Source organism: Eurosta solidaginis, chromosome 2 (genome assembly GCF_040869045.1).
Source record: "Eurosta solidaginis isolate ZX-2024a chromosome 2, ASM4086904v1, whole genome shotgun sequence".
Classification (NCBI taxonomy): domain Eukaryota; kingdom Metazoa; phylum Arthropoda; class Insecta; order Diptera; family Tephritidae; genus Eurosta; species Eurosta solidaginis.
This window is the reverse complement of record NC_090320.1, coordinates 209907031-209933349: the sequence shown is the minus strand read 5'-3', so window position 1 is coordinate 209933349 and position 26319 is coordinate 209907031. Positions and strand designations below refer to the sequence as shown.

Here is a 26319-nt window from a genome sequence, read left to right as displayed (position 1 = left end):
GGGTCATTTCGGGACTATTAGGTGATCATTTGAGGACCTTTCCGGCATCACTTCTGGATGATTTTCGGTATCCGTTCGGGATCTCGTCGGAATCAATGCGGGACTTTTTCGGAATCATTTGGGATTCTTTCCGGCATCATTTCTGGATGGTTTTCGGGATTTGTCCAGGATCCCGTCGGGGTTATTTAAGGACCTTTTCGGTTCTAATACGGGATCATTTGGGGATCCTCTAGGGGTCGTTTCGTGACTTTTTCTGTGTTATTTCGGGATCATTTTGGGACCCTTTCGGCATAATTTCTTGATGGTTTGCCGGATCCATCAGGGTCATTTCGGGACCATTTTGGGATCATTTGGGGACCCTTTCGAGATCATTTCTGGATCCGTCCGGGATGCCGTAGGATCCATTTCGGGATTTTTTGTTACTTTTCCGGAATAGTTTTTGCACCTTTCCGGGATCATTTCTGGATCTGTGTGGGATCCCATCTGGGTCATTTCCAGACTATTTTGGGATCATTTTGGGATCCTTCCGGAATCATTTCTGTATGGTTTTCGCGATCCGTCGTGGATCCCCTCGGAGCCATTTCGGAACTTTTTCTGGAGTATGTCGGGATAATTTAGGGAGGGTCCTGGATATTTTCTGGATGGTTTTTGAGATCCGCCCAGGAGCCCGTCAGGGTCATTTCGGAACCTTTTCGGGATCATTTTGGAACACCTTCAGGGATCATTTCTGTGTGGTTCTCTGGATAAGTCTAGAGTCGGTTTTTTTGGGACTATTCGGGGAACTTTTGGAGACCCTTTCGGGGCATTTCTGGATGGCTTTCGGGATCCGTCCGCGATAGCGTGGGGGTCATTTCGTATCTTTTTCTGGATAATTTCGGGATCATTTGGGATCCTATCAGGTTATCAGCTCATTTAGTTATTTTTTTTACTCAATTACAAAAATAAAATGCATTAGACAGAAAACAAAATTTTAAACAGATAATAAGCAGGCTAACGCGAATAGCCCATATATTTAAATTTCTCCTTGCGGACGGGGCCGCGGGTAAAGGCTAGTATCTAATATATATTATAAATGGGAAAGTTTGGATGTTAAGATGTTTGGATGTTTGGATGTTTGGATGTTTGTCCAGACGTTTGTCTTTGTGACTCAATAACGCAAGAACGGCTGGACCGATTTGTATGAAATTTTGCACACATATAGCCAATAGTCTAGAAAGATCTACTAGCTATATATTTTTCAAAAGGGGCGTGGTCCCCGCCCCCTAGGAACAGTTATAATTTAATTATTATATTTTTTCGTCTTTGCGACTGAATCACGCCAGAATAGCTATACGGATTTTGATGAAATTTGGGACACAGACAGTAGTCTACTAGCGAAATTTTTTTCGAACATGGAAAGAGGGGTGGGGGTACCACGACCCCTTCGAGAAATTATTTTTCATAATTTTTACACATTATAACTTTACGTATACTGGCCTTCACCAATATCACAGACTCAAGGGGTCAAATAAGTCGAGGGCTTACAAAGTAATCAGTGACACCCTCCGGCCGCCCCCCTTTATCTAACCTCTGGTGTAAAATCCATAAATTGTTATAACTCAATCTAAATTTTCTCCTAAATCAATAGTTTTTGGTATCTGGTACATACAGAACGAGATCTAGACAATTTTGGAGGAACGATCAGTGGTCCTCTCCTCTAATCCCGCCATCCGCCCTCCATCAATTGTTTTTATTAGCACGCTTTTATTAGCTTTACCTGTATGTTTCTATCTAACTTTTTATTCGCTCCAATGCGCCTGCTGCCTTATTAACATGGTTTTATAATTAGCTTCACCTTATTTGTAATCCCGTAAGGGTCATATCGAGACCCTTCCGGGATCATTTCTGGATGGTTTTCGGGATCGGTCCGGGATTACGCCGGGGTAATTTTGGGACTTTTTCGGGACTATTTCTTGATCATTTTGGGACCCTTCCGGGATCATTTCTGTATAGTTTACGGGATCCGTCCGGGATCCCGTCGGGGTTATTTTGGAACATTTTGGGGACTCTTCCGGAATCATTTCGGGACTATTTCGCGATCATTTGGGGACCCTTCCGGCATCATTTCTGGATGGTTTTCGGGATCCGTGCGGGATCTCGTCGGGGTCATATGGGGACTTTTCGGGATCATTTGGGGGCTCTTCCAGCATCATTTCTGGATGGTTTTCGGGATCCGTCCGGGATATCGTCGGGGTCATTTGGGGACTTTTTCGGGATCATTTGGGGGCTCTTCCGGCATCATTTCTGGATGGTTTTCGGGATCCGTCCGAGATCTCGTCGGGGTCATTTGGGGACGTTTTCGGGATCATTTTGGGGCTCATCCGGCATCATTTCTGGATGGTTTTCGGGATCCGTCCGGGATCCCGTCGGGGTCATTTCGGGACTTTTTCGCAACTAATACGGGATCATTTGGGAACCCTTTCGGCATCATTTCTGGATGGTTTTCGGGATCCGCCCGGGATCCCGTCGGGGTCATTTCGGGACTTTTTCGCGACTAATACGGGATCATTTGGGAACCCTTTCGGCATCATTTCTGGATGGTTTTCGGGATCCGTCCGGGATCCCATTAGGGTGATTTCGGGGCTATTAGGGGATCATTTGGGAACCTTTGCGGCATCATTTCTGGATAATTTTCGGGATGCCGACGAGGTCATTTCGGGACTATTTCGGGATCATTTGGGATACCTACCGGCATCATTTCTGGATGGTTTTTGGGATTCGTCCGGGATCCCGTCGTGGTCCTTTCGGGACTTTTTTTCGACTAATATGGGATCATTTGCGGACCCTTTCGGCATCATTTCTGGATAGTTGTCGGGATCCCGTCACGGTCATTTCGGGACTATTAGGGGATCATTTGAGGACCTTTCCGGCATCAATTCTGTATTGTTTTCGGAATCCTTTCGGGATCCCGTCAGGGTCATTTTGGGACTTTTTCGGGGCTAATACGGGATCATTTGGGGATCCTCTAGGGGTCGTTTCGTGACTTTTTCTGTTTAATTTCGGGATCATTTGGGGACCCTTCCGGCATAATTTCTTGATGGTTTGCCGGATCCATCAGGGTCATTTCGGGACCATTTTGGGATCATTTGGGGACCCTTCCGAGATCATTTCTGGATCCGTCCGGGATGCCGTAGGAGCCATTTCGGGATTTTTTGTTACTTTTCCGGGATAGTTTTTGGACCCTTCCGGGATCATTTCTGGATCTGTGCGGGATCCCATCTGAGTCATTTCCGGACTATTTCGGGATCATTTTGGGATCCTTCCGGAATCATTTCTGTATGGTTTTCGCGATCCGTCGTTGATTCCCTCGGAGCCATTTCGGAACTTTTTCTGGAGTATGTCGGGGTCATTTGGGGACTTTTTCGGGATCATTTGGGGCTCTTCCGGCATCATTTCTGGATGGTTTTCGGGATCCGTGCGGGATCTCGTCGGGGTCATTTTGGGACTTTTTCGGGATCATTTGGGGGCTCTTCCGGCATTATTTCTGGATGGTTTTCGGGATCCGTCCGGGATATCGTCGGGGTCATTTGGGGACTTTTTCGGGATCATTTGGGGGCTCTTCCGGCATCATTTCTGGATGGTTTTCGGGATCCGTCCGGGATCCCATCAGGGTAATTTCGGGACTATTAGGGAATGATTTGTGGACCTTTCCGGCATCATTTCTGGATAATTTTCGGTATCCGTCCGGGATGCCGACGAGGTCATTTCGGGATTATTTCGGGATAATTTGGGATAACTACCGGCATCATTTCTGGATGGTTTTTGGGATTCGTCCGGGATCCCGTCGGGGTCATTTCGGGACTTTTTCTCGACTAATACGGGATCATTTGCGGACCCTTTCGGCATAATTCCTGGATAGTTGTCGGGATCCGTTCGGGATCCCGTCACGGTCATTTCGGAACTATTAGGGGATCATTTGAGGACCTTTCCGGCATCATTTCTGGATAGTTTTTGGAATCCTTTCGGGATCCCGTCAGGGTCATTTCGGGGCTTTTTCGGGATCATTTAAGGATGGCTTTCAGGATTCGTCCGGGAACCCGTCAGGGTAATTTCTGGACTTTTCCGAGACTGTTTCGGGATCATTTTGGGACCTTCCCAAGATCATTTCTGGATGGATTTCGGGATTTGTCCGGGATGCCCTCAGGGTCATTTTGAGACTATTAGGTGAGCATTTGAGGACCGTTCCGGCATCACTTCTGGATGGTTTTCGGTATCCGTTCAGATTCCCGTCGGAATAATTGCGGGACTTTTTCGGGATCATTGGGGTCCCTTCCGACATCATTTCTGGATGGTTTTTGGGATTCGTCCGGCATCTCGTCGGGGTCATTTCGGGACTTTTTCTCGACTAATACGGGATCATTTGCGGGCCCTTTCGGTATCATTTCTGGATAGTTGTCGGGATCCGTTCGGGATCCCGTCAGGGTTTTTTCGGAACTATTGGGAGATCATTTGAGGACCTTTCCGGCATCATTTCTGGTTAGTTTTCGGGATCCTTTCCGGGTCCCATCAGGGTCATTTCGGGACTTTTTCGGCATCATTTAAGATTGGTTTTCAGGATTCGTCCGGGATCCGTCAGGGTAATTTCTGGAATTTTCCCAGACTATTTCGGGATAATTTTGGGACCCTCCCATGATCATTTCAGGATGGATTTCGGGATCTGTCCGGGATGCCGTCAGGGTCATTTTGGTATTAGGTTATCATTTGAGGACCTTTCCGGCATCACTTCTGGATGGTTTTCGGTATCCCATCAGGATCCCGTCGGGTTTATTGCGGGACTTTTTCGGGATCATTTGGTGTCCCTTCCGGCATCATTTCTGGATGGTTTTTGGGATTCGTCCGGCATCCCGTCGGGTTCATTTCGGGACTTTTTCTCGACTAATACGGGATCATTTGCGGGCCCTTTCGGCATCATTTCTAGATAGTTGTCGGGATCCGTTCGGGATCCCGTCAGGGTCTTTTCGGAACTATTAGGTGATCATTTGAGGACATTTCCGGCATCATTTCTGGATAGTTTTCGGGATCCTTTCGGGGTCCAGTCAGGGTCATTTCGGGACTTTTTCGGGATCATTTAGAGATGGCTTTCAGGATTCGTCCGGGAACCCGTCAGGGTAATTTCTGAACTTTTCCGAGACTATTTCGGGATAATTTTGGGACCTTCCCAAGTTCATTTCTGGATGGATTTTGGGATCAGTCCGGGATGCCGTCAGGGTCATTTTGGTATTAGGTGATCATTTGAGGACCTTTCCGGCATCACTTCTGGATGGTTTTCGGTATCCGATCAGGATCCCCTCGGAATCATTACGGGACTTTTTCGGGATCATTTGGGGTCCCTCCCAAGATCATTTCTGGATGGATTTCGGGATCTGTCCGGGATCCCGTCAGGGTCATGTAGGGGTGCGTTCGAGATCCCGTCAGGGTCATTTCGGGACTTCTACGGGACTATATCGGGATCATTTCTGGATGGTTTATGGGATCCGTCCATGACCCCTTAAGGGGACTATTAGGTGATCATTTGAGGACCTTTCCGGCATCACTTCTGGATGATTTTCGGTATCCGTTCGGGATCCCGTCTTAATGGGATTCCTTCCGGCATCATTTCTGGATGGTTTTCGGGATTTGTCCGGGATCCCGTCGGGGTTATTTCGGGAACTTTTCGGGGCTAATACGGGATCATTTGGGGATCCTCTAGGGGTCGTTTCGTGAATGTTTCTGTATTATTTCGGGATCATTTTGGGACCCTTTCGGCTAATTTCTTGATGGTTTGCCGGATCCATCAGGGTCATTTCGGGACCATTTTGGGATCATTTGGGGACCCTTCCGAGATCATTTCTGGATCCGTCCGGGATGCCGTAGGCGCCATTTCGGGATTTTTTGTTACTTTTCCGGGATAGTTTTTGCACCCTTCCGGGATCATTTCTGGATCTGTGCGGGATCCCATCTGGGTCAATTCCGGACTATTTCGGGATCATTTTGGAATCCTTCCGGAATCATTTCTGTATGGTTTTCGCGATCCATCGTGGATCCCCTCGGAGCCATTTCGGAACTTTTTCTGGAGTTAGTCGGGATAATTTAGGGACCCTTCCTGGATATTTTCTGGATCGATTTTGAGATCCGCCCGGGAGCCCGTCAGGGTCATTTCGGAACCTTTTCGGGATCATTTTGGAACACCTTCATGGATCATTTCTGTGTGGTTCTCTACATACGTCTAGAATCGTGTCGCTCTCATTTCGGGTTTTTTTGGGATTATTCGGGGATCTTTTGGAGACCCTTTCGGGGCATTTCTGGATGGTTTTCGGGATCCGTCCGCGATAGCGTTGGGGTCATTTCGTAGGTTTTTTTTGGATAATTTCGGGATCATTTGGGATCCTATCAGGTTATCAGCTCATTTAGTTCTTTTTTTTTACTCAATTACAAAAATAAAATGCATTAGACAGAAAACAAAATTTTAAAGAGATAATAAGCAGGCTAACGCGAATAGCCCATATATTTAAAATTTTCCTTGCGGACGGGGCCGCGGGTAAAGGCTAGTATGTATATAAGCGCGACACCATGACGTATACATAACATTTGCTTCATTCTGTGGTTCTAGTAGGCTTACTACGTACAAGGTGCATACGTAGATACATAATATTTCCCGTTTGTATTGAGTAGATACTTGTGTACAGCCTGTAATATTTGTACAAGATTTTATTTTATTACTTTTTCCACTTGTTTGCTAAAGTAATAAATGTGGGACAACGAAATGTGTACGTACATAGACGGAAATTCATGAATGGTGACGGTGAATATGTATGTACACATTTGAGTTTATATTGTTCGGCGCCTACCAGCAAAGCTATCGTGTAAGCTGCCGGAGCTCATGAGTATTTCTGTAACTCGGTAGTTGTTTAAATGAAGAAATTTATTTTAGTTTCTTTGTTTAGTGGCAATATTAGATGCGTAAATGTAAATAGTGTTCTGTGGTTCGACAGCAGACCGTGCTAAGAAATATGTGTGATTATCTTATCATAGCACCATATATTTAATGGTTCTTATTATCTAACAAATTGAGAACAATTTTTGGTTGGAATATTTCCAAACATTTAAACTCTTCCACATCTAGCATAAGATTATTATTACTTTCGTAGACACCATTGTGAAGAAGAGAAAAAAAGCATGTGGTGTGTTTATATTTGTGCGTGATTGAGCCGACTTAATTCAATTGTAGTACATTTCCAACATCCACTTCTATTATAACGACTGGTTACTTATCCCTTCGTTATTTTCCATTTCTTTTCCAGTGTGTCGCCAAAATATCATCGGTTTATTGGCAAAGCAATGAAGAAAGTGTAGCCCACGAAAAACACCAAAAAATACCTGTACTTGAATCACGTGAAACGGTTGTGGCAAAATCACGGCTGCTTGATAAGGAGTTAGAAGGTAAAAAAATTGTTTACATTGATATGTATTATATACATTGGAATGTCTCTCATACTTAAGCGACTGTGGTCAAATTTAGACATGAAAGGCTTTGTGGACATGTTGTAGACGCTGTTAAATAAGCTCACAATCTTGTCAGTTTTGCCTAATATAAAAATCGATTTCTAAAATTTTCTTATGTAATATAAAACATTAAAAAAGCAGAAAGCATTAAAACTCTCACTTGCACCTGAACAAAAGCAGGACTCTCACAAGCCAATATCCTAAAATCACTAGTATTTTTGCAGCAAGATCCAGGTTGGCGTTAATCAATATTTTTCGTAGCCCAATGAAAACTCAGAAAGGGATACAAAATTCCCAAACGATCCTGTCATTAAACATAAGCGCATTAATTCTTACTGCCAAGTTCATTTCAACAATGCCGTACATCAAATCTTACTCGACTATTATTCTTAAAAGAAGGATCAGTTTCACCATACAAATCACTTGGCGTTGGTGGCGTCTGGTGATGCTTCAAAAGCTCAACCATACAATGCTCCTCCAGTTGGAACGAGTTTAAAGAGCTTGTATCACGTACATGGAGAAGCAGTGAAGTTGGTTTCCTATATAAGGCGTTTAAGAAACCCACGACTATACCAAAGGTTTCAGGACAATGACCCTCATAAGCTCTGTTGCAAAGGTCCTTGAGAGGTTTCAAAACAAAAAGACTAGAGCCAAAACCTGCTTAGAAACATTTGACTTAATTGAGAGGCCTTCCATGAGCTCTCTGGTTCCGTTGAAAGATCATATACAAGCAATCCTCCCTAGATGACTTTCCAAAGTTATAGGGAGCACCCAACAAAGTAGAAACCATTATAGTTGTAAAATCGCTCCAAAAAGCTTAAGAAGACAAACACATCTGAGCATGGTTCCAAATAATGCGGGACAGTATAATTTTGCAAGCACGCATATGCTCTGTGATAATATCAAAAATAATGGGTATAAGGCTTTATAGTTCCATAATTACAGAGCGTAACAAAAGCTCCTACGATCAGTCCCATAGAAACAAAATATGTAAAACTGCGGAATTGTCAAAATGCCGCGATTAGAACTGCCTCGGGATGTGTTTTTCTATCTCTAAAATATCATCTACACAGTGAGGCGAAAATACTTCCCAATAAGGAGAGGAACGAAATGCTGAACAAAACCCCAGTGGGTTGGGGGGCAGAATATACCCGCGGTATGTATGCCTGTCGTAAGAGGCACCTCACGGAACTTGGTGGTAGGGAGGGCGGGGATGGCCTGAAGGTTTAATGTGGCCACATAAATCGTTCCCGAGATGGTCGGGCTAGCACCTTAATGGTGCTGTGTTACCGGAGCGTACCGGATCTGTATCGGGCAAAGGACCGTCACATCTATAACACTCCCCAAAGTTTTCGGCGAGCAATCTTATCGCTACAACTACAACAACAACAAAAAATGCTGAACAAAGATTTCTGCTGGGTATTCAAAAGAATTCATAATTCTGGGCATCCCCACTGACATCTGATTGAAGACTCTCCACCTCTCAAGAACTTAAGAGGTAATCTCCATAAGCACTTTGAAGAAATTTGTCACTTAATGAGTCATCTGTGTGAGGAATATGAGCACGAAAAACACTCAGAGACATCCACAGAAAGTCGCCGAACTACTATGCCAACAATAGCTCAGTAAACCCAGTTTCCTATGACAAATACGCTAAACTCGCAGGTGATGAAAGCAGCCTCCACAGGGAGATGCGCGTCCCTCTAGCCCAACTCAGATCTAGATACTGTGGTAGGACACTTACCTATCTTACTTATCCTCTGGTAACAGGTCCCCAAGTGAGGGGTTTTTCATGACAATTTGTAATTGATCTTTTTTCGAACCCTGCTAATTGATTCCAAAGAAGTCCCGAAATTATTCTGAAATAATTGCTAATATAATCCCTAAATTATCTCGATATGGCTCTGAAACAATACCAATATGATTAAATAACGACCTCAAAACAGTTCCCACATAATCCCGAAATGTCTACAAACGCCGTCCTAAAATCAACTCGAAAAAGTACCTAAAAAATCGCGGAAAAATTCAAATTCAACCAGAAATGATCTCAAAATAAGGTCCAGAATGTGCTCAATATTATCATATTTTCACGTGTCGAAATTATCTCAAATCCATCCCCGAACAATCCAAAAATTATATAAAATAGGTCCTATTAGTCCCTTAATGACCGCAAAGCAATACGATTTTGACATAGTGGGGTGTTATGTCTCTAAAGTTTGATGAAAGATCTGTTTCAGACTCTTATTAAAAAAACTATTGTTAAGTATACATTATGCTAAAAAAACATTAGGCGATAAGTCACACTCTCAGTGATAGTAAGAATAAATTTGGAAATAAATATTAATCATTGCAGAGGACCGAAAAAAACTTAAGTACAAACAAATCTCACTGAGAAAGTCCTTTTTTCCTCGGATATCTGTTATTATTTATGATAAACCGAACTGCCTTTTCTGTTTAACCTTTAAATCAATGGGCGGCAAAAATTTAATTGTAAGTGTATTAGTGAGAGCGAGAGCATGAACATCCCTGCAGAAAATTTAATTTTAAATTTCAACATGCAAGGTGCGTTTATTAAAAAAATGTATACCAAAAATTTTATTATTGATTCAAAAATAGTTTCAAGTATTGACAAGTCTGTAGTTTAAACAGCCAACAATTGCATTTCCAAAACGTGTGAACCCCTTAATGTCCTGTGACAAAATGCGTCTAAACTTTAATTCACACAAAACAGCCCATTTTTTAATTGTTGCAGATAGCGCGATTCCCACAACTTAATAAATATTTGTGTGTACCGTGCGAATAATCCAAATTTTCGTTTCACATTTATTTAGGCAAATTTGCTGATACTGCATTTCCCACAGACGTCACAAATTAACACAAATATGAAGGTACATATTTGTGTCGATTTGTATGTAAATATGTAGGTATGTAAAGTTTAAGTAAATATGTATGTAAGTATGTATGTATATGTTTAGAATAATTTAGTATAAATAGGCTGACAATTCTTGACTAAACTCTCTCATACTTTAACTTCAAGCATTGGCTTTTACTTTTGCTAGTGAACTTGTTTCTCATCGTTTACATGGCGATCCTACCTATGATTCTGCTGTTATTCAGCCTAAGTGCATTACTGACAAGGATACTACTGACTGATTGTTCAGCCAAAGCCCTATATGGAAACAGTTTTAATTTCTTATCGACGAGGGGTTAGAGCAAGGAAGACCTGCCAAGCACGTCACTTTCAATTTCTTATCGACGAGGAGTCAGAGCAAGAAAGATTTGCCAAGCACGTCACTGTAAACAGCGCGCACAAGAAGTGGAATAAACTAGAATAGCAACAAAAGCGTTTCTCCCGGATCGACAAATCATCGCCAATAAACCACCTCCCATGCAACTGTAAACCTACAGCGCGCACAAGAAGTGGTATAAACTAGAATAGCAACAGCAAGGGTTCTTCGGATCCCAAATAATCATAGCCAATGTACCACCTCCCATGCAACTGCAAAACAACAGCGCGCACAAGAAGTACTCAATTGGCAAATGAGAAGATATCGTTAAACTACGCATAGAAGAAAAAACGTTATGAGAAAAATCTTACAAATGTATTAATATAAATACAAAAGTAAAGGTAGAAACGTTAGTAAAGCACCTCAATATAATAGTTGAAGCATTTAATAAAATAGGAAAAACGATACAAAAGTTAAATGATAAACTAGACGGCAATCCCAAGAGCCAAGCAAATCAAATTTTTACAAGCGTTAGAGACAAATGGGTATCCTCACTGGCAAGATATAGTATAGAATTCATAGTACCAGCGAGATATGAAAAAGAAATAGACATTAGCACATTCCTGCTAGAATCAGCTTCCAATTTAGAAGAGGAACCAGAAGAAGAACAAAAAGAAGAACAAAAAGAACAAATAGAAGAACAAAAAAGAGGAGGAAATAGAAGAACAAAACGATGAACAATAAGAAATTTTAATTCAGATACCAAACTGCCAAACAAAAAAAAAACACAAAATGGCGCAAACCACTGTAGAATTTATTAAAACAGGCTCGACATTTCTGCCAGAATTACACGGTAACGCAGAAAACTTGCATAGCTTCTTGGATGCGCTGGCTATCCCAGAACTAATTAAGGGTACCCATGAGGTAATAGCAGTTACATGATAAAAATAAAGCTGAAAGGAACAGTTAGAAACCTGTTAGGAACAGAAAGCTCAATCGAAGCGATAAAACGAAAACTTAAAATAGAAATTAAGGGTGAATTAGTCGAAGTTTTAACAGCAAAACTCCTGAACATCTAACAACGTAGTAAAACTGCAAATCAATATACTGCCGAAATTGAAAAACTCCCGAAATCGTTGGAAGGAGCATACATATCAGACGGACTAACATCAGAGTTAGCAACCAAGTAGGCTACACAATCAGCTGTAAAAGCTATGTTTAAAAACTGCTCCAATGACAAAGTGAAAACTATTATGCAAGCTGAAACGATCACTTCAATGAACGAAGCTATATCATAATTTACCAACAGTTGCACAGAAATAGCTGGAAATCCAAATACGCTTTTGCATATTCGCCACCTAAACCACTTTCCAGGGAATTTCCGTAGGGGTTACCAAAATAATTATTATAGAAACAATCAGAGGCACATTCAACAATTATAACAGCAAACATAATAATAATAACAGAGCAAATAACCAAAGATCTGGCCAAAATTTCGGATCGCGATGGTCTAGTCGTAATAATACAGGAAATGTCAGAAATGTTTGTCAACATGAAAACCAGCAAACTCCATCTCAATAAATAAAAAATTATATATTTTCAATTTACACCTTAATAGATACATATCTTCCAGAACAACTCTTCTGATCGATACAGGAGCGGATATTTCAATTATAAAAAAGAGTCAAATTAATAGTGGCATTACTACGATAAATTATTCACAAAGACAGATTTTAGAGGAATTGGTCAAGGTATAACAAGCACTATTGGCACGGTTAATGCGGACTTAAAAAATGATTACCTTTTAATTAGACACAAATTTTACGTAGTAGAGGACAATTTCCCAATCCCATGCGATGGAATATTGGGATTGGAATTAAAAAAAAAAATATATATATATAATTGCATTTTAGATTATCAAAAAGAAGGGGATAACCAATACTAAGACCATATGATTACCCAGAAAACATAATAATTCAGACGATTAATAAACCAACAACCAATAGCATTTCAATTCCCCCAAAATCAGAAGTAGTTCGACAAATTTACATTAAAAACAATAATTCCGATTTACTAATTCCACAACAAGAATTATCTGAAAGAATCTTTATTGCAAACAACTTAACAACTTCACACCAAACATTTGATAGAATCATAAATACAACAGAAAACAAGTAAGGAAGGCTAATTTCAGGTGTAAACGAACATTACATACTCAGCTGAGAGATTTGGAGACAAAATAAGGGAAAATCAACATGTAGGAAAATGAACCTAGGGTAACCCTGGAATGTGTTTGTATGACATGGGTATCAAATGGAAGGTATTAAAGAGTATTTTAAAAAGGAGTGGCCGTAGTTCTATAGGTGGACCAGGGGTGACTCTTCATTGAGAGCATAGAATTAATAGATCAGTCAATTGATAAAGAAATATATATTAACAATATTGATCATTGTCCTGAAACCTTTCATTTTAAAGAAATACAAATTTGCGAACTAAAGGCAATTTGTAAAAAACTTAAGAACAAAAAGGATTGGAATAATGTGAGCCCAAAGATCATTTTGGACAACTGGAATGTACTTGGGCCTTTCTTAACAAAGTTAATAAATCATTCATTAATGTGCGGAGTATTCCCAAATGAATGGAAGGACTCATTGGTAGTGCCAGTTGAAAAAATCGCTAAAACAAAAAAATGTGAAGAGTTTCGTCCAATAAATACTCTTAAGATATTTGAAAAAATAATGGAAAGTGTTGTGAAAAATCAACTACAAACGTACCTAGAAACTAATAATATACTGTCTCTAAACCAGTCCGGTTTTCGTAAGAATCATTCATGTGAAAGTGCAATAAACTTCGTCGTAAGTGAGTGGAAGAAGCGTCCACGAAAAACAATAATAGCAGCTCTATTTCTTGATTTTAAAAGAGCATTTGAAACAATAGACAGAGGTATTCTAATAAAAAAGCTGTATATGTATGGAATAAGAGGAAAAGAGCTACTTTGGTTTAAGGACTACCTTACAAATCGTAGACAGCAAACAAAAATAAAATTCACAAAATCAAGTTTTTCATATGTGAATACAGGGGTGCCCCAAGGATCTCTTCTGGGAGCAATTCTGTTTATAATTTACATAAATGATATAGAAAAAGTGATATCAAAATCCAAATTGGAAATGTATGCAGACGATACATTGGTATATACAGAAGCAGAAACAGTGGAAGAATGTAAACGAAAGTTAGAATGTGATATAGATGAAATTATGAAATGGCTTAAAATGAATAGGCTCAAATTAAATGAACAGAAAACAAAAGTAATGGTGATAAATACAAATAGCGAAATAAATTTAGAGATAAATAATACTAGTATTGAGCAAGTAACCAATATGAAATACTTAGGTGTAATAATAGACAATGAGCTCAAATTTAACAATCACGTGGACTATTTGTGTAAAAAAGCTGCAAAAAAGACTTACTTCTTTAGAAGAATACGAAATAAATTAGACACTTTAACAGCAATAAAAATATACAATACAATCATAAAGCCACATTTTGAATACTGTTCCACAATTCTGTACACATCTTGTAACCAATCACAAATAGGAAGGATACAGAAATTACAAAACAAATGTATGAGATCAATAATAAAATGCCACAAATACACCCCAATAAGTCACATGCTTGAAATATTGAAATGGCTAAATATTGAGCAAAAACTGATGCTCAATACACTAATAATGATTTTTAAAATTAAACAGAACAGGGCGCCGATGTATTTAACAAGTTGCATTCAGTATGTTAGAGATACACACCAATATGCTGTGCGGAATGCGAATGACTTTCGACTAGGATTACAGCGGACTACTGCAGCCCAAAACACATTATTATATAAGGGCTTAACATATTTAACTCGTTACCTGATTATATCAAACGAGAGAATAATATTATGAATTTTAAACGGCTATGTATAGATCTTATTCGAGGCTAAAATATTTTTTATTACTTTTTACTTTTTATTACTTAATATATATATATATCATACACGTCTGTGAATTGAAAATGAATTTGTGATATTTAAAATTTATTGTGAAATCAAAAAATATGTAAACATATTAATAATAAATATCAATCTATCTATCTATCTATCTATCTATCTATAATGTGTTTGTATGATATGAGTACCAAATTAAAGGTTTTAAACGGGACTGGTCCTTAGTTGCATATGTGAAAACATTTTCGAGATATCGATCAAAATGCGGACCAGGGTGACCCAGAACATCATATTTCGGGTAATAATAATTTATTCATATATGTAATACCACGAGCAGTTTTCCTGCCAAGATTCCAAGGGCTTTTGGTTTCTCCCTGCAGAACTTTTTCATTTTCTTCTACTTAATATGGTAGGTGTCACACCCATTTTACAAAGTTTTTTCTAAAGTTATATTTTGTGTCTACAAACCAATCCAATTACCAAGTTCCATCGCTTTATCCGTCTTTGGTAATCAATTATGGCATTTTTTTCATATTTCGTAATTTTCGATACCGAAAAAGTGAGCGTGGTTATAGTCCGCTATCTTTCATTTTAAATAGCGATCTGAGATGAGTGCCCAGGAACCTACATACCAAACTTCATCAAGATACCTCAAAATTTACTCTATTTATCGTGTTAACGGACAGACGGATGGACGGACATGGCTCAATCAAATTTTTTTTCGATACTGATGAATTTGATGTTTGGAAGTCTATATCTATCTCCATTCCTTTATACCTGTACTAGCGTACCCTCGCCCGCTTCGCGGTAAATTAAATGATTTGCCGAAAGGAATTAAATTAATACGAAACAAAGCAAATTCTTTGATACAATTTCATTCGAACTTTATTGTAAAATTTTTTGGTTGACAACATTTTTGGTTTTCCCATCTTTCGCGTAAATGAATAATGACGATGGTTTGCCTACTCATGGGCAAGCTACATACAATTGTCCATGTGAAAAAATTGGTTATTCTAAATTAATACCGCACATTTGTAGAGACTTTCATTGCGCCTTATTAATTGTCATAGCGAAGGCAAAGCGAATATGGAACTGCAAACGTTTGAAATCGAATGGTAAATCCGTCGGAATCAGAGGAATCTGGGTATCAAAACTTCATCTCCTTTGTACTTCCCTTCCAAAATTACTGCTTCGATAACGTTACCCATTAGCTTCTTCGCAGTGAGTCTGGTACCGTTGCAAAGTCGTGGCATATTAATAGAGCGCAGCATAATTATCGGTGCTCCAATTTTTAGTCGTAAATTATGAGTATATGTGGTAGGCCTGGTAAATCAACTGAGTTTGAGAGTGCAGTGGGATAATTTACGACATCATCTTGATCAGTAATAGTGTCCATTGATTTATAAGCAACTATATCAACGGGTATTTGATCCAGAATAGGTGCATTTATATCATTGACGTCCATATTTTTCCCAGCTAAAATTGCTCTTTCGCTGAGCAAATCATAGTTTTTGTAATGTTGAACTATTTTTGGAAATACACTCTGTATCAGTGCCTCTTTAGGATGTGCAAAAGTGCAGAAATTGTTGGGCAATCTAATCATTCCTGTTGGATCGACAGTTATTTGGCCATTTCCGATTTTCAGTAATTGCTGTGAAAATTCAGCTGCTGACGGATCGTTTTGTAGTTGAACACGTACGTTTGTAGTAAGTGTAAGCGTGTTTACATGTCTCCACAAAAACGATGATTTTAAACATGCATTGATTTCATCTGCAGCCGTGGATTTTGGAATCACAGGTAACGTTTGCCTGAAATATCCAGCCAGTAAAACCATGGCACCTCCAAAGACTGTTTGGCTTCCTCATGGATCTTTCAAAGTTCTATCAAGTGCTTCCAATGATTTCTTGTGTGCCATAGTACACTCGTCTCACTCGATGAGCTTACATACTTTAAGAACTTTTGCCATTCCAGATATTTTCGAAATATTACACGTTGGTGTTTCATTTACCATCATATTAAAAGGCAACTTTAATGCAGAATGTGATGTACGACCGCCTTCCAGTAATGTAACTGCAATTCCGGAAGACACGAGCGCCAACGCAATGTTATTATCTGATCGAATATCAATATCAATGAAAATTAAAAGGTCTTGCCTGTTCCCCCAGGAGCATCCAAGAAAAAGAATCCACCAGTTCAAATACTAACATTATTCATGATTGTATCATAAACATGTTGCGGTTGGTCATTCAATTTCGTTAAATTTGATGTTACAAATGTGTTTAGTTCATTACAATCATAATGGTGTTCACGCTCCAGTTCTCGATTGAACATATCACGCATTGGACGATTTGCTGCTGGCATGCACAATTGTACTAACTATTTGTTTGACATCGGCAAACAAATGTCGTCAATCCTTATAAATGCTTCATTGTAAATTTCCAATGTGAATTCCAACTCATAATTTGCAGAATTTCGACGCATTTGGTTTAAAATATCATCTGCCATATAATCCTTGAAATTATTCCATAATTCCAATGGATTAGATGGGGAGCACATTGCAATTATTATCGAAAATAATATCCGTATTTGATGTGGACTGGCCATTACAGTTGAAACAGCAAGCGTATCTTCCCAATGCTTATCATCCTCCAACAAATTTAATTGTTGACATGCTTCACGATATGTAGCACACAATTCACAATTAATTGTTCTTAAAGCTTGGAATGATGTTGGGCCACGAACATTAATTAACAACAATCGCAAGTAAAAACACTCGGCATTATTTGGATAATGCGTCCTAATGCATCTGTTGAAAACACATTAAGATGACATTGAACTGGTTTTCCTTGTTTTCGCCTTTGAAATGTTTTCCTGAATTCATCCCATGTGAAATATTGTGGCACTTCTGCATATAGCAATGTTCTTGCAAAATCGTCCGATTGACATAAATGAAAAAAGGAAGTCAAAGTTGTAGACGGTGCACTTGTTGCTCTTAGCGCTGCATTTTCAGGAGTAAAATAAACGCCTTGGCCATTTTCAAGGTGCGTTTGTGTATGTGTGCTGAAGCATCTCTCATAAACAGTGTAAAAACCTCGGTGTTTATGTTTACTCTCTTTCTAAAAAAATTTGCAACTCAGCAGCACAACACAAATCGAGAAATTCGTATATTTATTCAAAAAATGTTGTACACATGAAATGATCTCGAGACGCTCGTCACCCAGAGAAAAATTACCACTCATCAGCACATCACAGTTTTGGGCAATATCTCGAGACTCTAGTCAACCAGATGTATGCTAAAGAACTCATCAACAGCTTTAATTTGATATCCATAATACACACACAATCTAGGGGTATCTGGGTCCACGGTTTGGCCTATATCTAGAGACCCTAGTCACCCAGGGGTACGAAAAATTATTATATACTAAAGCACTCATCAACAGCTTTCATTTGATATCCATATTGTATAAACACATTTTTGGGGTACCCAAGTCCACACTTTGGCCTATGTCTCGAGACCCTAGTTACCTAGGGGTAGGAAAAGTATCCCATTTTAAATTACTCATCAGAAGCTTCCATTTGATGCCCATATGATACAAACATCCGGGTCCACGTTTTGACCTATATCTCAAGAACCTATAAATTAAAAAAAAATTTGTTTGGTAAAAACCTTGCTCTATTTTAGCCCTATAATATGAAAAAAGAACGAATAAAATTGGCCTCGTATCGGCCCCAAAACATGGACAGGAACGAATATCATTTCATTTTTATATATATAGATAACCAACCGTTATCCAATCAAAGTTAATAAACTCTGTGTGCAAAGCACGCTGAGTATAAAAACACAACAGTCCAAGATTTAAATATACGCATAGAAAATTTGAGTGATTATACAATAATAAAAAATAATAAACTTGAAAATGAGGCCAACAGCAAAGAACAATTAGAGAGATTGAATAAAAATTTTCCACAGTGTGAAATTAAATCACTTAACGCATTATGTGCAGAATTCATTGACATCTTTTATTAGAAACAGAACCAAATACTACTAATAATTTTTACAAACTAAAACTTCATATGAAAGACAATAACCCGGTTTACGTAAAAAACTACAGAATACCAGAAGCCCATAAGAATGAAATTAATAAACAAGTAAATAAATAAATTAAAGATGACATAACAGAACCATCAGTTTCAGAATTTAATAGTCCGATTCTATTAGTACCCAAACTATCACTTCCAAATAACAAAAAAAAACGATGGAGAATGGTTGTTTATTACAGACAAGTAAATAAAAAACTAACTGCAGATAAATTCCCGTTGCCAAAAATTTATGACATACTAGATCAAATAGGAAGGGCCAAATATTTTTCATGTTTGGATTTAATGTCTGGCTTTCACCAAATAGAACTCAGCCCAGAGTCAAGGGATATTATATCCTTTATAGCAGATAACGATACTTAACCATTTAAAAGATTATCTTATGGCCTCAAAGTTGCTCCAAACTCATTCCAGACGATGACGACGTTAGCATTCGCAGGCTTAAAACGTTCACAATCATTTTTATACATGGACGATTTAGTCGTATTAGCATTCTCCGAAAAACATATGATTAACAATTTACGGGATGTATTCCCAACGTGAAGAAAATATAATATAAAATTAAATCCGGACAAATGTCTATTTTTCAGCCAAGATATAACTTACCTTGGTCATAAATGCACAAGGATTGGAGTTTTACCAGACCCCAATAAGTTCGAAATTATTAAAAATTTTCCAACTCCTTAAAATGCGGATGAAGCAAAAAGATTCGTCGCATTTTGCAATTATTACAGAAGATTTATTCCCAATTTTGCAGAATACTCTAGAATATTGACAAGACTTTGCAAGAAAATTGTAATTTTCGATTGGACAGAGGATTGTAAAAAATCTTTTCACTATATGAGGGCTGCATTAATAAGCCCTAAAATTCTACAATATCCCGATTTCAGTAAACAATTTTGTATAACAACAGAGCGGTTATGCTTGTGGGCAGTTTTGAGTCAAGAGTACGAAGGAAGGCAACTACCAATTGCCTACGCATCAAGATCATTTACAAAAGGAGAAATAAATAAAGCAACGATTGAAAAAGAATTAGCGGCCATTCATTGAGTCATAACATATTTTAGACCATACGTTTATGGTAGAAAATTCTTAATCAAAACAGACCATCGACCCTTAACATTTCAATTTTAGATGAAAAACCCTTCATCGAAATTAACTCGAATCAGGTTGGATTTGGAAGAGTATGATTTCGGGGTGGAGTATATAGCAGCAAAAGAAAATTATGTAGCTGACGCATTATCACGCAAAAATATCAAAGACATAAAAGAGATATAAATAAAAGCGTGCAAAATATTAAAAGTTACGACTAGATCGGAAACTAATAAGTATTCTAGTATAACAGTAATAATAAATGAAGAAAGGAAAAGTCACAATGAGAATCCTATAATGTATGAAGCACTAATATAATGTGAAGTAAAAAGACTAGTCCAGCTCGTTTTCGATGCTCCGAAATTATATTTCAACAAAGGAAAGAAAATTGGTAGCGAAGTTAATATAAACAAGTAAGGAAGGCTAAGTTTGTGTGTAACTAAACATTACATACTCAGTTGAGAGCTATGGAGACAAAATAAGGGAAAATCACCATGTAGGAAAATGAACCTAGGGCAACCCTAGAATGTATTTGTATGACATGTGTATCAAATGGAAGGTATTAAAAAGTATTTCAAGTGGGAGTGGGCCATAGTTGTATAGGTGGACGACATTTAGGGATATCGCCATAAAGGTGGACCAGGGCTGACTCTACAATTTTTTTGTACGATATGAGTATCAAATGAAAGGTGTTAATGAGTGTTTTAAAAGGGGGTGGGCCTTAGTTCTATAGGTGGACGCTTTTTCAAGATATCGCCATAAAGGTGGACCAGGGGTGACACTGGAATTTGTTTGTACGATATGAGTATCAAATTAAAGGAAAAAAGGGGTTTAAAGGGGACTGGTGATAGTTGTATATGTGATGGCGTTTTCGAGATATCGACCAAAATGTGGACCAGGGTGACCCAGAACATCATCTGTCGGGTACCGCAAATTTTTTTATATATGTAAAACCACGAGTAGTATTCCTGCCAAGATTCCAAGGGCTTTTGATTTCGCCCTGCAGAAATTTTTCATTTTCTTCTACTTTTATGGCAGGTGTCACACACATTTTACAAAGTTTTCTCTTAAGTTATATTTTGCGTCAATAAATCAATCCAATTACCACGTTTCATCCCTGTTTTCGTATTTGGTATAGAATTATGGCATTTTTTTCATTTTCGTAATTTTCGACATCAAAAAAGTGGACGTGGTCATAGTCGGATTTCGACCATTTTTTATACCAAAAATATATTGATTTTTGCTCAAGTTATCGTGTTAATGGCCGAGCGGAAGGACAGACGGTCGAATGTGTATAAAAACTGGGCATGCCTTCTACCGATTTCGCCCTTTTCCACAGAAAACAGTTATCGTCCGAGATCGTAATCCCCTACCAAATTTCACAAGGATGGGGAAATTTTTGTTCGACTTATGGCATTAAAAGTAGCCTAGACAAATGAAATGAAAAAGGGCGGAGCCACATCCACTTTGAAATTTTCTTTTATTTTTGTATTTTGTTGCACCATATCATTACTGGAGTTGAATGTTGACATAATTTACTTATATACTGTAAAGGTATTAAATTTATTGTCAAAATTTGACTTTAAGAAAACATTTTTTTTAAAAGTGGGCGTGGTCGTTCTCCGATTTTACTAATTTTAATAAGCATACATATAGTAATAGTTGCAACGTTCCTACCAAATTTCATCATGATGTCTTCAACTAATGTCAAATAACAGTTTGCAAAACTTTTAAGTTACCTTCTTTTAAAAGTGGGCGGTTCCACACCCATTGTCCAAAATTTTACTAATTTTCTATTCTGCGTCATAAGTTCAACTCACCTACCAAGTTTCATCACTTTATCCGTCTTTGGTAATGAATTATCGCACTTTTTCGGTTTTTCGAAATTTTCGATATCGAAAAAGTGGGCGTGGTCATTTTAAATAGCGATCTGAGATGAGTTCCCAGGAACCTACATACCAAATTTCATCAAGATACCTCAACATTTACTCAAGTTATCGTGTTAACGGACAGACGGACGGACGGACGGACAAACATGGTTCAATCAAATTTTTTTCGATACTGATGATTTTGATATATCAAAATCTATATCTATCTCGATACCTTAATACCTGTACAACCAACCGTTATCCAATCAAAGTTAATATACTCTGTGAGCTCTGCTCAACTGTGTATAAAATCCTAATTTTTGGGCGAAGATTGACTTAGCCCAATTCTTTACCAGGCTTATGGAAGAAGCCGGCAATATGGAAATTGAAAAAAAAATGCAGTTGTCCTTGGGAGACAAAATTGTTTAATTATACTCGAGTAGACACATTTAAGGAAATAGGTGTCAAAGTTCTCAAAAATTTAAGTATAGCATTAACTCCGGAAGATATGCATGTGACAATAACGAAGAAATTAAAGAAATTCTTCATAAGTGTCAAGACGATCCTGTTTTTGGTGGCCACCCAGGAATAAATCGCATGAAAAACAAAATAAGACAAAAATATTATTGGAAAGGAATGAAATATTTTATACGAAAATATATTAAAAAATACGTACATTGTATAACATAATAAAAATAAAATAGATAAAAATTTGAAAGAAAAATTGTAACCGAAACGCCCACGAAAGCTTTCGACATAGTACAAATCAATACTATCGGCCCTCGTCCCAGATCAGAAAACGGAAATGAATATGCAGTCACCATATAATGTGACCTGACTAAGTATTTGGTTGCAATACCAATACCTAGAAAACATGCAAAAACAATAGCCAAAGATATGTTTGAGAATTTTTTCCTAATTTACGGGTGCACGAAAATAATAATAACGGATATGGAAAGCGAAAACAAAAATAATTAATTTGAGGAATTATGCAAACTTCTAAAAATTAAACATAAAACTTCAACACCCTATCATCATCAAACTTTAGGCGCACGTTCCACGTAAACACAGAATATTTAATGAATATGTGCGTTCATACATATCCATTGATAGAGATGATTGGGATGAATATCTCAAATATTTCTCATATTTTTACAATACAACACCTTCCACAGCTCACGACTACTGCCCTTTTGAATTATTTTTTGGGAAAACAGCCCTGACTTACGAATTTTGACAAGAAAACACAGTTAGCCCAATATATAGTCACTAAGCTTATGATAAAGAAATAAATATAGGTTACAAATAGCACAACAAAAAGATAATAGATTAGTGCAAGAAGCTAATAAAAGACATAATGGTAGATAGAAATATTCAGAAATAAATATAGAAGATTGTTAGTAAAAAACTAAGTATGTCATAAGTTATATAGTAGACAAAAAGGGCCCTATAGAGAAGAAAATATCGATAACAAAAATAATTACACTTTAATCCCGTCTAGAATAGAAAATAATGATAAGCAAAAATTTTCCAATAACATAGAAAATAGCGATATCATAAACAATAAGAAAATATAATACACAAAATTAGAATTAAATTAATAGAATAAGAAAATTTTCACCTTGTAAACAAAACATACCAAATATAGAATTAATTTACTTAATTAAAACAGAATACTCATGCATTCGCCAAATGCATAAGCATTCTAACAAAAAAAAAAAACTGAAAAAGGGAGATGTAGCGTAAACAGCCAACAATTGCAATGCCAAAACGCGTAAACCACTTAATGTGCCACCCTGTGACAAAATCCGTCCAAATTTTAATTCACAGAAAACAGCGCATTTTTTAATTGTTGCTGATAGCGCGATTCCCACGACTTAATACATATTTGTTTGTACCGTGCGACTAATCCAAATTTGCGTTTCATATTTATTTAGGCAAATTTGCTGATACTGCATTTCCCACAGACGTCACAAATCAACACAAATCTGAAGGTATATATTTGTGTCGATTTGTATGTAGATATGTAGGTATGTAAAGTTTAAGTAAATATGTATGTAAGTATATGTTTATAATAATTTATTATAAATAAGCTGACAATTTTTGAATAAACTGTCTCATAATTTAACTTCAAATATTGGCTTTTACTTTTGCTAGTGAAGTTCTTTCTCATCATTTACAAGTCCCCCAATTCATAAAATTTTATTCGAAGCATATCGCAAAAATAGTGGCGATCACTCGCTTAAAAAATTATTCGAAACAAACACATTTTCCGCAACCACGGAAATACAAAATGTTTAAAAAATATGTGGCTGACTTAAAATAAAACATAAAGATACATTAATGTAATTTTTTTACTATTTCGCTAAGTCACTTTAAATATTCTATAGTATTTTTTTGCAGTGCAGAAGTAAAATTTTTTTTTTCGCTCGCTCAGAACAAAAGTGGAGTTCACACTGAAATTGTTACAAGTTTTTTTAAAATAATTTAAAAGAAACATATTGAATGCGAATGTTATTAATTATAACATACTCAAAAAGGTAAAAACTCAAGCCTAAACATGTGTGGAAGATGAGCTACATATCGAAAAGATGTATAAGCTGTTTCATTACCCCATCGTAAAATTTCTCATAGGGTATGTAAACACTTGTGAGCAGTGTTTATTCGTTGATGTCTCGCTAACGACTTACGATGGAGAGTAAAGCTGCAGTTACCCACGAACCTACGTATAAAAAACGTGTCATCTAAAGCTGCAGTTATGCACTGGCGTGTGTAACGTACGAATACGTATGCCGTACGTACAGACGTTTCAGCGAAATTTATGTCCGTAGTGGCAACGAAGAAATGTTGCCATTGACCTGTTTGAATGCATGCTTATGGAAACATCAACATTTTCTATTTTAATTTTTGATGTTGTAAAAGGCTGGAATTAATATTAAAAAAGGATAAATAGATAACATATTTATAATCTGCACTTTCACATAATTATTTCGAATTATTTTCACAATATCTAAAACTTAAATTAGGTGTTTTTGCATAAAAACTGCAAACTGTCAAAAATTATCGCGCAAACGTTTACAAGACAACTCTGTCTATTGAGAAAGCGATCAGCTGACACGTTCTTACGGAAAAAATTAAAATGGTTTTGATTTCTACGTTCAGGCCTATGTACGTACGTGCGTTTAATGTAGGTGAGTTTTCGTTTACATTGCACATTCATAAGATAGGTCGTGTCAGCTGACACGTTTTTTTGTACGTACGTTCTTGGGAAACTGCAGCTTAACACGACCTATATTATGAATGTGCATTGTACACGAAAACTCACCGACGTTCAATGCCTGCACGTACGTAGGCCGGAACGTAGAAATCAAACCCATTTTGATTTTTTCCATAAGAACATGTAAGCTGATCGCTCTCACACTAGACAGAGTTGCTTAGTAAACTTTTGCGCGCTAAGCTTTGACCGTTTGCAGTTTTTATTCAAAAACACCTAATTAAAGTTTGAAATATTGTGGAAATAATTCGAAATAATTATGTAAAAGTGCAGATTATAACTATGTAATCTATTTATATTTACTTAATATTAATTCCAGCCTTTTACAACATCAAAAATTAGATAAATAGGATAAGTTGATGTTTCCATAAGCTTGCATTCAAATAGGTCAATGGCAAAATTTCTTCGTTGCCTCTATGGGCATAAATTTCGTTCAAGCATGTGTACGTACGGTATACGCATATGTACGTTACACACGTCGGTGCATAACAGCAGCTTAAAAATATATGTGAAGCAAGTCTGGCTCAATTTAGCTATGGCGCACCGACCACTGCTTTAAATTCTTTCTCTAATAAAAAATATAATCAAAAATTTGGCTTTCCGGATGACACTACGTCACATGAATTAATCTTTACATTTCTTTATCAATTTCCATTTATATACACACGAAAAAACTTAAGTAATTCTCATTTCATTGCAGTTTCATTTTAAATACAAATTTTAATTGTTGGTTTATTATTACAGATAATCAACTTAAAGATGCAAGCACTTCATCAGCAGCCACATCAGCGGCGGCGTCATCAATTCCATTAGCTACACGAAATTCGATATTACTACATATCATACCCATATTAATCCTGCTTACGTTTCCTGCCATTGCAGCTATGCTGCCACTTTTAATAGCATTTCTATGTCAATATTGCCAATTTAATATTAATCCGCCCGAGCGAGGTTATCGCTTCTTGGCGTGTCATGGTTATAGCAACAACAACTACTGGTGGCGGTGGACATATAACATTCACACTGATGGAAGATGACAATTAGTTTTGGCACATTAAATAAATACGATGTCATGGAAAGATGCTGCAGCAGCTAAAAGAAGCAGTAGCAGCACCACCACCAAAATCATCAGCATTATGAACTTAGTGTATGACAGAGGAAGTACTCAGCCGTCGTAATTGATTAGTATAAATTGTTGTAGATTAAGTCAATTTTATTTTCCTTACCTTTATTTCATATTTATCATAAAATTATTAC

The 26319-nt window shown here is 37.5% G+C and overlaps 1 protein-coding gene across 1 annotated transcript in view; it reads left to right on the top strand.

The window, feature by feature from the left end:
* The window catches only part of LOC137242579 (uncharacterized), a 174812-nt gene extending 148706 nt beyond the window's left edge, over nt 1-26106 (top strand). Inside the window, exons 5-6 of the mRNA XM_067769860.1 lie at nt 7320-7458; nt 25807-26106. Of these exons, the coding sequence (XP_067625961.1) occupies nt 7320-7458; nt 25807-26099 (432 nt within the window). The 3' untranslated portion in view covers nt 26100-26106. The remainder of the gene's footprint in view (nt 1-7319; nt 7459-25806) is intronic.
* The last annotated feature ends 213 nt before the right edge of the window (nt 26107-26319 follow it).